The sequence below is a fragment of the Macaca thibetana genome, chromosome 19, assembly GCF_024542745.1.
Source record: "Macaca thibetana thibetana isolate TM-01 chromosome 19, ASM2454274v1, whole genome shotgun sequence".
Lineage (NCBI taxonomy): Eukaryota > Metazoa > Chordata > Mammalia > Primates > Cercopithecidae > Macaca > Macaca thibetana.
In genome coordinates this window covers 24,009,008-24,023,606 of record NC_065596.1, presented here as the reverse complement: position 1 = coordinate 24,023,606, position 14,599 = coordinate 24,009,008, and the positions used below count along the sequence as shown (strand labels likewise).

The following is a 14,599-nucleotide window of genomic DNA, read 5'->3' as shown; positions in this document are numbered from 1 at the left end:
GAGCACGCAAGCCGGGCGGGAGGCTGGCTGCAGCGTGCTGTGGCGGGCTCAGGTGGAGGGGCCGCTGCCCAGACCCCAGACCCATCTGTGCAGTCTACCTGCTGATGTCCAGTTCTGGGGTCTGAGGATGGGAGGCAGAGGCCTGGGTATGTGAGGGGGCTGTGTCCTGACGCGCGGCCTGGCAGAGACCCAGACAGGATGTCGGAGGACAAACACTCTGGGTCAGCAGCAGGGACCCAGGCTCCAGTCCAAAGCACCTGGGGCCGGTCCCAGCCCACCCTGAGGTTGAGCAGCACGTCCTCTGAGAAGAGGCACAAACCCAGGGAGAGGGCTCAGCAGGACCCAGCTTCGGTTACTGTGGCCGGGACGGCAGGCTGGGGAGACGGCAGAGCCACGGCCAGGATGCCAGGCTGGGGACACCACAGAGCCACGGCCGGGATGCCAGGCTGGGGACACCGCAGAGCCACGGCCGGGATGCCAGGCTGGGGACACCGCAGAGCCACGGCCGGGATGCCAGGCTGGGGACACCGCAGAGCCACGGCCGGGATGCCAGGCTGAAGACACCGCAGAGCCACGGCCGGGATGCCAGGCTGGGGACACCGCAGAGCCACGGCCGGGATGCCAGGCTGGGGACACCGCAGAGCCACGGCCGGGATGCCAGGCTGAAGACACCGCAGAGCCACGGCCGGGATGCCAGGCTGGGGACACCGCAGAGCCACGGCCGGGATGCCGGGCTGGGGACAGGGCAGAGCCACGGCCGGGATGCCGGGCTGGGGACAGGGCAGAGCCACGGCCGGGATGCCGGGCTGGGGACAGGGCAGAGCCACGGCCGGGATGCCGGGCTGGGGACAGGGCAGAGCCACGGCCGGGATGCCGGGCTGGGGACACCGCAGAGCCACGGCCGGGATGCCGGGCTGGGGAGACGGCAGAGCCACGGCCGGGATGCCGGGCTGGGGACAGGGCAGAGCCACGCACCTTCTTACATTTGTTGGCAGGAAGAGAGTCCTCCTCGGTGTCGGAGGAGGCAGAAGAGCCAGGCTCTTTGTCTTCATCAGCCAGGAAATGAGCTTTGGGAAAACAGAGGCAGGTCCCCCAGGGTCCTGCAGCCCGTACAACCCCTCCTCTGGGCAAAGACCCTCCACTCCCACTCTCCATCCGCCTGATCCCCAGGCCGTGACCCTCTCCCTGGCCAGACGCTGGGTACACAGATGGGCCCGGGACCCACGACCCAGGATGCACCTTTGAAGAAAGAGGCCTTCCGTTCTAGGCGGCGGCTGCACCGCGGGGCCCCGAGCCCTCAGCTCCCAGGAAAGCCAGCACAGAGGCTTGTGAGGGAGGACGGTTCTGGGGATGCTGTCCCTGGATCTGCTAGGGGAACCAACACGTTCCCTGCTTGTTTAAACCGAACCGCTCTGAGAGTCCAGGCTCACTGGCCAGCGCAGGGGAGAACAAAGCACCCCCAGGGCTACTGACACTTCCCACCGGGCAGATGCCCTCAACTGTGATGAGCTCTTGGCCTGTGTCAGCCCAAGGACCCTTCGTCAAGCATCACGACTGCCTGGCAGCGGGCCTGGCTGCGGTGGAGGATGGGGACAGAGTCACCTACATCCACTCTGGTTCGGGAAGAGGTCGGAGGCCTCGTGGGAGGTCACGGACGGGGTGAGGTCGTCAGCAGACGACTGTGTCTCTTCCTCTTCTTCCCCTGAAAGCAAATCCTTTGCTATTTGTTCCTTTAAAAAAAAAAAAAAAAAAAAGTAAAGAACATTTTACAGTTTAACAATCTCGCAATATCACTAATGACAACAACAATAAAGACACTGGGAGGGCCCTGAGGCTCACGTGGGGCCGCTGTTCCCATTCTGCAGATAAGGAAACGGAGGTGGAGACGCCACTGAGGGTGCACAGCATCGGGGGAGCAGGGATGAGACGGGGACACGTGGGAGCCCACACCCCGTCACCAGAGCTGGAGACAGGGGCACGTGCCCAGAGTGCGTGGCTCTTTCTCTGCCCGTGCATTTGGTTTTAACCTTCTGCAATGCAGCCCTCCCCTGCTCCCAACACCCAACTCTCAACCTGTGACCTCTGGGTATGGAATGGCAGAAAGACTAGTCCTGGGGAGGCCCCGATGTGCCCCTCCACCCACCCAAGCCAGAATGACTTGTGGCCTGGGGTTAAGGCTAGGGTCCAGCCCCATGCCCGTGGCCATTCCAGCCCCGGGGGAGTGGTCACAGGTAGCTACATTCTACTTGTTCTGGGGGCCTTTGTGCCTCTTCTCACTGAACACCCCCTTGCAGAGAGGCAGCCCCAGGCCCCCCCACCTTCTGCTGGGGACCAGTTCCAGGAAGGGCGCTTACTCACCTTGTCCAGGGTCATGTCCGGGAGGTCAGGGGCCACGTCACCACCCTCACTCTCCCGGTCTGAAATGGGGTCTGATGCCTCGTAGCCATAGAGTGCAAGCAGCTCATCGAAGGGCATGTCGTTGCTCTGAGTTGGGGAAGGGAACAGGGCCCCATCAGGAAGGACTGCTCTGGGGGTTCTTGTCCCCGTCCTCTTGCCTGAGCCTCGTTGGCCACAACCAGGGCCACTCTGTCACACCCACAGCAACTCCCCGCATGGCAGCACTCTCCAGCCAGACCTCAGGCCCAGTCTTTCATCCAAGAGCTCCCTCACAATCCCTCAGAGAGGCACCAGAGCCTAGGGGTCACCGGCCAGGGAAGAGGGCACCACCCTGCCCACAATGCCTCCTTGCACAGGGTGAATTACAGGAATACAAGGATGGTGCGACACAGGGTGAATTACAAGAATACAAGGATGCTGTGACATCTAGCAATTTACTATTGTAATTCCACATCAATATATCAAAGGTGAAAAAAGGTATCTGAAAAAGGCATTTGGTAAAATCCAACATCTATTCCTGATTTAAAAAAAAAAAAAAAAAAAAAGAACCCTCAGAAAACTACACAAATAAGCCGGACACAGTGGCTCACACCCGTAATCCCAGTATTTTGGGACGCCAAGGCAGGCGGATCACTTAAGGCCAGGAGTTCGAGACCAGCCTGGGCAACATAGCAAAACCGTCTCTACTAAAAATACAAAAATTAGCTGTGCTTGGTGGCGCCCGCCTGTAGTCTCAGCTACTCGGGAGGCTGAAGCATGAGAATCACTTGTACTCGGGAGATGGAGGGTGTAGTGAGCCAAGATCATACCACTGCACTCCAGCCTGGGTGGCAAAGTTAGAATCTGTCTCAAAATAAAAAAAAAAAAGAAGAAACGCTGTTGTGATGCTCTAAGCCAACGCAACATGACAAGAAGTAGCAATAAGGTGTGTAATTCCTGGGAAGGAAGAGATACGAACTATCATTCTCTCCACCGTTGCTTTCAAAGCCTTCTGTCCTCCCTTGTGTGAGCCTCTACTCCACAGAGGCTAGTCCTGCCGGCTCAGACTCTACCCTGACCCCTGCGGGTCACACTTTCAGCTTCCAACTTCCTGAACACTCCCTCTCCTTCTCTCAAGATGTCAGCACTGGCCTCCCCTCCACCCCAGCTCCTGCCCAGACTCATCCTGGGGGCTTCAAGTTCACATAGAAATCTCCCAGACTAGCTGGGCGCGGTGGCTCACACCTGTAATCCCAGCACTTTGGGAGGCCGAGACGGGCAGATCACGAGGTCAGGAGATCGAGACCATCCTGGCTAACACAATGAAACCCCATCTCTACTAAAAATACAAAAAAATTAGCCGGGCGTGGTGGCGGCGCCTGTAGTCCCAGCTACTCAGGAGGCTGAGGCAGGAGAATGGCGTGAACCCGGGAGGCGGAGCTTGCAGTGAGCCGAGATCGCGCCACTGCACTCCAGCCTGGGCGACAGAGCGAGACCCCGTTTCAAAAAAAAAAAAAAAGAAAAGAAAAGAAAGAAACTTCCCAGCCTAGTCCCAGCCCTTCCCCAGGTGGAACATCTGCACCGAGTCCCCCTTCTGTTCTCACAGGACCCCGTGGACAGAACAGATTCTGTATGCCCATTACCTTCAGGATTATGCAGGCGGGAGGGCTGACGCACTGGTCCAGAGGCCCTTGGGTTGCCTGGACCTTTCCAGAGTAGCCCGAGGTGAAGCCCCTTTCCTAAGAACACTCAGCCGTGATTTCTGTTTTTGGCTTCATTGATGCCTGCACTGATGGTGCAGCATTGGCAGCCGGCAAGAGCCCAGGGCTCTGTGGAAGCCACGGCCGGTGCACCCCTGCTGTCACTGCTGTCACATTCCTCACAGAACAAAAGCAAACACCCCAGCTTCACTTCAAAAGATGCTGGATGCTGGATGGACAGCCGGGCGCGGTGGCTCAAGCCTGTAATCCCAGCACTTTGGGAGGCCGAGGCAGGTGGATCACAAGATCAGGAGTTTGAGACCAGCCTGGCCAACATGGAGAAACCCTGTCTCTACCAAAAATACAAAAATTAGCCAGGCGCGGTGGTGGGTTCCCGTAATCCCAGCTACTCGGGAGGCTGAGGGAGAAGAATCACTTGAACCTTGGAAGCAGAGTTTGCAGTGAGCCGAGATCGCGCCACTGCACTCCAGCCTTGGTGACGAGAGCAAGACTCCATCTCAAAAAACAATGAAAGAAGGTGCTGGACAAAATGAGCATTTTGTTAAGTCTCATCCTGCGCAGATGTTTCCATGTGCTGTGAGGGCGTGGGAAGCATGCAGCATGCACCTGCTGCATACCAAAGCGAGGTGGTTCCTTCAAGGAACCACATGCATGGAATGAGTGGTGAGGCGAAGAGGCTGTTCCTGGTCGTTTCACCTCAAAGAATGCTGGCCAACTACAGTCGCTTAGACAGGCACCTGGCAGGCGCTGCCTTGTATGCAAGCCAGGGGGCTGTTACTTCAAAGGAAACAGCTGACCGTAACTGCCACAGGTAAAACCCAAGATTTTGAAAAACTTAGGTTTGACAACATGAACTTGCCAACTTTCCAATATTTAAAAAACTTGTGATAAGGCTGGTGGTGGTATTAATGTTACAGTCAACCTCAACCCCCAACATGACTATATTTGGAGATAGGGCCTTTACAGAGGTAATTAAGGTTTGACGAGGCCATGAGGGTGGGGCCCTGATCCAACAGGATTAGTGTCCTTTTAACAAAAACACCAGAGGGCTCCCTCTTGTTCTCTGTCCACCCTGCGAGGACACAGCGAGCCAGTGAGAGAGCCAGCACCAGAACCCACTCAGTTGGACCCTGGTCATGGACTTTTCTGCCTCTTGAACGATGAGGTTCACTGATACGGTCTCAGATTCCACAACTACTCTCTACAAAACTCCCACTTGATGAGTTTGGCTGTTAGCATCAAGGAAGATACCCACAATTATCTGAAAAGCTGTTAAATACTTACTTTTTTCAACAACAGATCTGAGGCTATGTTTGTACTTCAACCATAAGAGCCTATCACAAGAGATTAACGTCTCCCTTAAAAGACAGAAACTGGCCGGACATGGCTCCTGCCTGTATTCCAAGCATTTTGGGAGGCTGAGGTGGCAGGATCACTCTGAGGTCAGCAGTTCGAGACCAGCCTGGCCAACATGGTAAAACCTCATCTCTACTAAAACTACAAGTTAGCCAGGCATGGTGGTGGGTGCCTGTAGTCCCAGCTACTCAGGAGGCTAAGGCAGGAGAATCACTTGAACCCAGGAGGTACAGGTTGCAGTGAGCCGAGATGGCGCCACTGCACTCCAGTCTGGGCAACAGAGCAAGACTCTGTCTCAAATAAAAGAAAAAGACAGAAACTGGGTCAGGTACAGTGGCTCACACCTATAGGCAGAAAAACTGCTTGAGACCAAGAGTTCAAGACCAGCCCTAGCAACATAGCAAGAACTCTACAAAAAATAAAATAAAAAAGTTGGTGAGGCACGGTGGCGTGCGACTATAGTCCCAGCTACTCAGGAGGCTGAGGCAGGAGGATCCCTTGAGCCCAGGAGTTCGAGGCTGCCGTAAACTATGATTGCACCACTGCACTCCAACCTAGGCAACAGAGTGAGATCCTGTCTCAAAAAAAGTAAGTTTTTTAAAGACAGAAGCTTGGCCAGGCCCAGTGGTTCACATCTGTGATTCAGCACTTTGGGAGGCCGAGCTGGGTGGATCACGAGGTCATGAGTTTGGGACCAGCCTGGCCAACATGGTGAAACCCCGTCTCTACTAAAAATACGAAAATTTGCCGAGCGTGGTGGCATACACCTGTGGTCCCAGCCACTCGGGAGGCTGAAGCAGGAGAATCGCTTGAGCCCAGGAGGCGGAGGATGCAGTGAGCCGAGATCGCACCAACTACACTCCAGCCTGCGAAACAGAGCGAGACTCCAACTCATAAAAAAAGGACAGAAGTTGGATTTTCACATTGGCTTCTCCGTTCAAAGACATTTGGAAAACTAAAAATTAATTCTTCTCACTAATTTTTTTCTTTTGGTACAGAATTTTTTTTCATTTTCATAAAAATATTTATATTAACATGTAACTGATTTGTTCATGTCATTTTAAAATGAGTTACTGAATAAGTATTTTTACATGTCAATTTTTTTTTTTTTGAGACAGAGTCTTGCTCTGTCCCCCAGGCTGGAAGTGCAATGGCCCGATCTCGGCTCACTGCCACCTCTGCCTCCCAGGTTCAAGTGATTCTCCTGCCTCAGCCCCTTGACTGGCTGGGATTACAGGCGCCCGCCACCACGGCCACCTAATTTTTGTATTTTTAGTAGAGACGGGGTTTCACCACATTGGTCAGGCTGGTCTTGTACTCCTGACCTCAGGTGATCTACCCGCCTCGGCCTCCCAAAGTGCTGGAATTACAGGCGCGAGCCACTGCACCTGGCCTTTTATTTATTTATTTTTTTTTGGGACAAGATCTTGCTATGTTGCCCAGGCTGGCCTCAAACTCCTAGGCTCAAGAGATCCACCCAAAGTGCTGGGATTACAGGTGTGAGATACCACGCCCGAAAATTTTTGTATTTTTAGTAGAGACAGGGTTTCACTATGTTGGCCAGGCTAGGCTCAAACGCCTGACCTGGTGATTTGCCCACCTCGGCCTCCCAAAGTGTTGGGATTACAGGCGTGAGCCACCACGTCCAGCCAATTTATGTCAGTTTTAACTTTTCATATAATAAAAAAGCAATAGATAAAGCACATTAACAAAGCCCCTCGAAGCTCTCCATTTTTTTTTTTTTTTTTGAGACAGGATCTCACTCTGTCGCCCAGGCTGGAGTGCAATGGCGTGATCTCAGCTCAATGCAACCTCCACCTCCCAGGTTCAAGTGATTCTCCTGCCTCAGCCTCCCGAGTATCCAGGACTACAGACGTGCACCACCACGCCTGGCTAATTTTGTATTCTTTTTTTTTTTTTTGAGACGGAGCCTTGCTGTGTCACCCAGGCTGGAGTGCAGTGGCACGATCTCAGCTCACTGCAAGCTCTGCCTCCTGGGGTTCACGTCATTCTCCCGCCTCAGCCTCCCGAGTAGCTGGGAATACAGGTGCTGCCACCACACCCGGCTAATTTTGTTTTCGTATTTTTAGTAGAGACGGGGTTTCACCATGTTAGCCAGGATGGTCTCGATCTCCTGACCTCGTGATCTGCCCACCTCGGCCTCCCAAAGTGCTGGAATTACAGGCGTGAGCCACTGCGTTCAGCCTAGTTTTTTTTGTTTTGTTTTGTTTTGTTTTTTGAGACGGAGTCTCACTCTGTCTCCCAGGATGGATGGAGTGCAGTGGTGCGATCTTGGCTCACTGCAAGCTCCACCTCCAGGGTTCACGCCCTTCTCCTGCCTCAGCCTCCCGAGTAGCTGGGGCTACAGATGCCCCCCAACCACGCCCGGCTAATTCTTTGTATTTTTAGTACAGTCGGGGTTTCACCGATGGTCTCGATCTCCCGCCCTCGTGATCCGCCTGCCTCGGCCTCCCAAAGTGCTGGGATTACAGGTGTGAGCCACCGCGCCCGGCCTGAAACTCTCAATAATTTTTAAGAGTACAAAGTGGGTTCTGAGACCAGAAGATTTGAGAGCAGTTGGCTTAATCCCTGACCACTGTACTGCTCAGACAGCCCCATGAAAGACCTGGTCTCCACTGAATTTCAGCTCCTAGGACAGCATCTGGCACTTTGCAAAAAGATGTACAATTTGGCACTTACCAATGTGGAATCTGAGCCGCACAGAAACTGTGAGGCTTACCCCCGAGGGCTCCACCCAACACAGGGGCGGGATCACCTCGGCCAAGTACCTGGGAGATGAAGTCCTTCTCCAGCTCCTCCTTGGGCTTCTCTGGGCACCTCGAGGCCTCCTCGCACTCTCCCTGAACACTGTAGTTCTGTGACAGGATCTCTGCGAGGTTGAACTGATGGTCTCCAGAGCCCATGGACACCACTGGGGAGAAGACAGCAGCCCACGTGAGCACCTTGCCTCGCCCGTCCCAACCATCCTGCCGAGACTACGGACGCCTGGGGTAGGAGGAGCCCGAGGGATGAGGCCCTCTGCACGCTGCCAGGATCAGCCTCCCACGGGGGGACCCAACAGGACACCCCACGACGGACGCACACAGGAGCACGGCTGCTGAGCTGCACGCAGAGTCCAAGGATTTTTTGGGGGGGCGGGGGTGTCTCTTTCTGAGAGACTGCTTGTCTTCCTGAACAGAGAAGCCTGCGAGGGTTTGGGGAGCGAGTGGACTGGAAAGAGACCGACATCTGTCTCATTAGGGTGGAAGGAGCAGCAGGACTCAGTGGAGCTGGGTTCACACCGGGCTCCACGACTCCTCACACGGGGGGACGCTGAACTCTCACCTGCATAGCTCAGTACAGCACCAAGGAGCATGCAGGGACGGCACCAATGGGGCCTCGACAACGCCAGTCCCTGATGCTCCGTCTGCAGGGCCACATACGGCAGACATGCGAGGTACACGGCCCAACAGACGGCCGCTGTCATCAGATCCAGGGTTCCCCCAAAAGAACAGGGGTGGGTCACCATTCCTCAGCATGTTTAGTCTCCAATTAGGCGAATTTTTAAGCAAACAAAGGAAACAGCTGGGGCTCAATCAATCCAGACAGGGAGCAGTGTAGCCCAAGGCTGCAAGCCTGAGGGCCTGGGAGCCCAGGGCAGGAGGCCTCTAGGGCAGCCGCACAGCCTGCATGGCTGGGCACACAGGTGTGCACCACACACAGCCCATGCACAGAACATGCAGCTGCGGGGCACAGAGGACCCTGGGCGGCAGGCACCTCGCTGGAGTGGGGGAATGACCTGGAGCTGCCCGGGGGGGGCCCGGACCCTCAGTGACCAGCGCATCCTTGCAGGAGCCATGTGAGGGAAAACGGGGACGGCGCTGCCTTCTCCGAGGACTGGGGTGGGGACCAGTTTGACACCGGAAAGAGATGCAGCCCTACATCTGGCCCGCAGAAGGAGCCCAGGCAGGGGAAGAAAGAACAGTCACAGAGACCCTTGCCCTACAGCGTCACCTCCTCCCCGTGGGCCCAACACAGGTGGCCAGGAGGCGGGCATGGGACCTTGATGCCCACTGGGCAAGCAGCAGCGCGGGAAGGTGCAGGGAACCCGGGGTGCTGCCTGTCGCGCCACCCCCCACCTTCTCAGCCCCGGCTCCCTCAGCAAGCTGCCCCTTCCCGACACCCTGGCGAGGTGAAGCAGCCTCAGCTCGGTGCAGCTGCGCCTGGGGCCTCCGCTGGGGGTGCGGCCGGGGCTCCCGGCCCCTGCTAAAGAACAGGACGACGGAGTCCTGACCACTCCGCCCCACAGCTCCATCTGAACGGGTGGGAGCTGGGACACTCTGGACTCTGGAAGCCAGTGTGCTGGTCCACAGCTCAGCCAGACCCAGCAGGTATTCTGTCTCTCACAGCCACAAAGGCCTCGGCGGACTTGAGCAGGGGGAGGAGGAAGGAAGGTACCTGCTGTTGTCTGCAAGCCAGGCTCCCCGGGGCACAGGCTGTGCTCGAGGCAGGAGACCACGCGAGGACTCTGCCTCCCCAGCGAGGAGGCCTGCGAAGGAAGAGAGGCAGGGTTAGCTCGGCCAGCCGAAAACCTGCTGCTGGACATCACAGTGTGGCAGCCAAGAGCAAGCGCTGGTCAGAGCCCAGTCCCCGGTGACCCAGGGAAGCGGCTTTGTCTCCACCTCTGAGGGCTGGGGGGCACTAAGGGCAGCACACGTGTGTGGCCGCCGCTCGTCCCGCCTCCCACCAAGGACCACGCACGGGGTGGAGGCGTTCTCGCCCAGGGCAGGACATGCATCATATGACACTGAAAACTGCCCTAACACAGGCCACGGTCCTGACCCATGTGGCAACCTGGACGCAGCTCAAGAACAGCATGCGCTGGGAGGGAAGCCAGACACCAACGGCCACAGCGGAGGGTCCACTGATACAAAACATCCAGAACAGGCCAATCCACAGACAGAAAGGAGCCAGGGAGAGAGCCAGTGGGAGCGTGACTGCTAACGGGGACGGGGCTTCTTCTGAGGATGACGGAATGTTTCAGAATTAGATAGAGGGGATGGTTGCAGGGCCATGAATACACTAAAAATCAATGAATTATAAACTTTAAAATGGGTATATTTTATAGTTTGTCAATCACCTCAATTTTTTTTATAAAAAGGCAAACAAAACCAATGTAAGTTACCATTATCACAATGTTCAATATCTTTCTTTTTTTTTCTTTGAGACAGAGCCTCGCTGTCACCCAGGCTGGAATGCAGTGGCGCCAACCTCCGCCTCCCGGGTTCAAGTGATTCTCTTGTCTCAGCCTCCCGAGTAGCTGAGACTACAGGTGCCCGCCACCACGCCCAGCTAGTGTCTGTATTTTTACTAGAGACGGGGTTTCACCACGTTGCCCAGGCTGGTCTCAAACTCCTGACCTCGTGATCCACCCGCTTCGGCCTCCCAAAGTGCTGAGATGACAGGTGTGAGCCACCACAAGAAGTCACCATATCTCTCATGTACATAAACACAAAAACCCTCAACAACATACTAGCAAACTGAACCCTACAACATCTAAAGAAGATTGTAAGCTATGACCAAGTAAGACTCATCGCAGGGAGGCGAGGTCGATTTAACATCCAAAAGTCAGTTAATTAATACATCACGTCAATAAAATAAAAACCAAAACACAGGATCATCTGAACATACCCAATCCAACAAAACCCAATACACTTCATAACGAAAAATACCCAACAAACTCAGAACAGAAGGGAGCTTCTCAACCTGACAAAGAGCGTCTCGGACAAACCCACACTTATCCACTTATCATCGCCCTCAACGGTCGCAGGCTGCTTTCTCCTTCACACCATGAGCGTAACATGTACTCTCACCTCTCATGCTAAACGGAGTGCCGGAGGGGGCAGTCAGTGTAAGAACATCAAATAAAAAGAATCAAGATTGGTAAGGAAGCCAGGCACGCTGGCTCACGCCTGTAATCCCAGCACTTTGGGAGGCCTAGGCGGGCAGATCACTTGAGGTCAGGAGTTCAAGAACAGCCTGGCCAACATGGTGAAACCGTGTCTCTACTAAAAACACAAAAAAATTAGCCAGACATTGTGGCATGTGCCTCTAATCCCAGCTACTCAGGAGGCTGAGGCAGGAGAATTGCTTGAACCAGGGAGGCAGAGGTTGCAGTGAGCCAAGATGATGCCACTGTACTCCAGCCTGGGCAACAGAGCAAGACTCCATCTCAAAAAAAGAAAAAAAAAAGGCTGGGCGAGGTGGCTCACGCCTGTAATCCCAGCACTTTGGGACGCCGAGGCGGGCAGATCATGAGGTCAACAGATGGAGACCATCCCGGCCAACAAGGTGAAACCCTGTCTCTACTAAAAATATAAAAATTAGCTGGGTGCATGGCGAGTGCCTGTCATCACAGTTACTCGGGAGGCTGAGGCAGGAGGATCACTTGAACCCAGCAGGCAGAGGTTGCAGTGAGCCGAAATCGTGCCACTGCACTCCAGCCTGGCGATACAGCAAGACTCCGTCTCAAAAAAAAAAAAAAAAAAAAAAAAGGATTGGTAAGGAAGAAGTAACACAATCTCTGTGATGGTGCTGGTGACATGATCTGAAAAACTGTTCAAACTAAAGTGAGTTCAGCAAGGATGCAGTACATAAAATTAATACATATAAATCCATTTTATTTCTATATAAAAGCAACAAATATAAAAAGAACAATGCCATTTACAATAGCATCAAGAGAAGTGTGAAATGTGTAGAATACTCTGAGTGAACAAAGCAGTGTTAGAAGGAGGATCTAAGGGAATGAAAAGGCATCCCATGTTCATGGCTGGGAAGACAACATTAAGACAGCAACGCCCCCACTGATTGACACATTCAACACCATCTCTATCAGAACCCTAGTTGGCTTCTTTGTAGAAACCCACGAGCCGATTCCAAAAAGCAAATGGAAGCTCAAGGTACCCAAAACAGCCCAAACAATCTTGAAACAATACTTCCCGATTTCAAAATTCACCACAAAGCCACGGCAAAAACACTGTGGTACTGCCATAAGGACAGCACAAATATCAAAGAACTAGAACTGAGAATCCAGAAATACACGCACACATTCACAGTCAACTGCATTTCAACAAAGGTATCAAAACACTTCCATGGGGAATGAACAGTCTTTAACAAATGGTACTGGGACAGTGGAATATCCACGTGCAAAAGAAAGAAGGTGGACCCCATCTCACACCATATGCAAAAATTACCTCAAAATGGATCAAAGGCCTTAAATATAAGAGCTAAAACCATATAACTTTTAGGAGAAAATATATGGATAAATATTTGCAACCTTTTGACTGAATCTACAAATGTGGGGGAAAAAAAATTGTGACCCTGGATTTGGCAATGGTTTCTTAGATAAGACACCAAAATCTCAAGTGGCCAAAAACAAACTAACAACAAAAACGGATAAACAACTTCACCAAAATTAAAAACTTTTGCGCTTCAAAGGACGCTATCAAGATAGTGAAAGGACAACTCAGAGAATAGGAGAAAATACCTGAAAAATCATCTATCTGATAAGGAACTTGTTCTCAGAATATATAAAAAACTTTTACAACTCAATAAGGAAAAGATAATGCCATTGAAAAATGGGCAAAGGATCTGAACAGATATTTCTCCAAAGAGAACACACAAATGGCCAATAAGCACAGGAAAAGATGCTCAATGTAAATCAGGGAAAAGCAAGCAAAATCCACACTGTGATACCACTTCCTAATCAGAGAATAACTGTGCTCAAAAAGACAGATAATAACAAGTGTTGTCAAGAATGTGGACAAACTGGAACTCTCCTGTGCCCTGAAAATAATGCAGCCACTCTGCAAAACAGTCCAGCAATTCCTCCAAAAGCTAAATAGTATTTAACCATGTGGCCCAGGTCAGGGTCCTAATATCCATCAGCTGACAAAAACAAAACAAAGGTCTAGCAATCGGGCAGAGGAAGGACGCACCGACCGACTACCACGTGGACGTATCTCAAAAGACTCCTGCTCCTGAAAACAGCCAGACACGAAAGGCCACGCATCGTATGACTCATTTTATCCCAAATGTCTAGAGCAGGCAAATCCGTGGAGACAGAAAATGGATTCCTGGTGGAAAGGGGCTGGGGGTCGATGTGGGGTTTGGGGAGTGACCACTAAGGGGTGTGGGGTTCCTTTTGGGGTGATGAAAATGTTCTAAAATTGACTGTGATGGTGGCTGCACCACTTGGAGAATACACGAACAACCACGGAACTGGACACATTAAAATGGTGAACTGTATGGTAAACGAATTACACCTCAGTAAAGCTGTTGCCAAAAAGAGTATATTAAAATATTTAATGAAGTTTAAAAACTTCTGTAGTAAGAATTGCAACGTTTCTTCACAGGTCCTCAGAGGTGGTATAATCATTCCCTTCATAAGAAAAACAAGGAACCAAGCTCAAAGAGATAGAGTCAGTTACCCAAGCTCACACAGCAAGTTGCGTGGTGCAGTTACAAAGTGGAGCTCAGGCCGGCGGCCTGCAAACCCTTTCCCGCCCGTCACACTGGGGAGCACAAAGGGGAGCACAACTGACCCTCGAACAATGCGGGGGTTACGGGTGCCAACCCTCCACACGAGTGAAAACCCCCGCATAACTTCTGACCCCCCAAAACTTTATTAATAGCCTCCTGTTGGTCGGGAGCATTACTGATAACATCAACAGTTGATAAATATGTATTTCGTATGTTGTATTATGTACTGTATTCTCACAAAAAAAGGAAACTACAGAAAAAGTTACGAACAAAATTGTCAGGAAGAGAAAGTACACTCCCTATTCACCAAGTGGGAGTGGACCATCCCGAACGTCTTCGTTCTCCTCCTCTTCACACTGAGCAGGCTGAGGAGGAAGACGAGGGGTTGGTCCTGCTGTCTCGGGTGGCACAGGTGGAAGGAAATCCACGTATCAGTGACCCGTGCAGTTCAAGCCCGTGAGGTTCAAGGGTCAACTGTCCGGCAAAGCCACGGAAGGGAGCTGGGGCAGTCACTGGGCCTGGAGTGACTCCGGCAACAAGGCCGGCAAGGACCGAGGAGAGGTGGAGAGTGACACCACCCATCCAACTTCAGAAAGCTGAGCTCT

At 52.9% G+C, this 14,599-nt stretch overlaps 1 protein-coding gene across 2 annotated transcripts in view; it reads right to left on the bottom strand.

The window, feature by feature from the left end:
- MIER2 (MIER family member 2) overlaps positions 1-14,599 on the bottom strand; it is a 38,373-nt gene that overhangs the window by 19,209 nt on the left and 4,565 nt on the right. For both annotated transcript variants that reach the window (XM_050771142.1, XM_050771144.1), the window contains exons 2-6: positions 9,912-10,002; positions 8,243-8,385; positions 2,359-2,484; positions 1,607-1,730; positions 976-1,067 (exon numbers count right to left, since the gene is read on the bottom strand). In XM_050771142.1, coding sequence (XP_050627099.1) covers positions 976-1,067; positions 1,607-1,730; positions 2,359-2,484; positions 8,243-8,385; positions 9,912-10,002 — 576 coding nt within the window. The remainder of the gene's footprint in view (positions 1-975; positions 1,068-1,606; positions 1,731-2,358; positions 2,485-8,242; positions 8,386-9,911; positions 10,003-14,599) is intronic.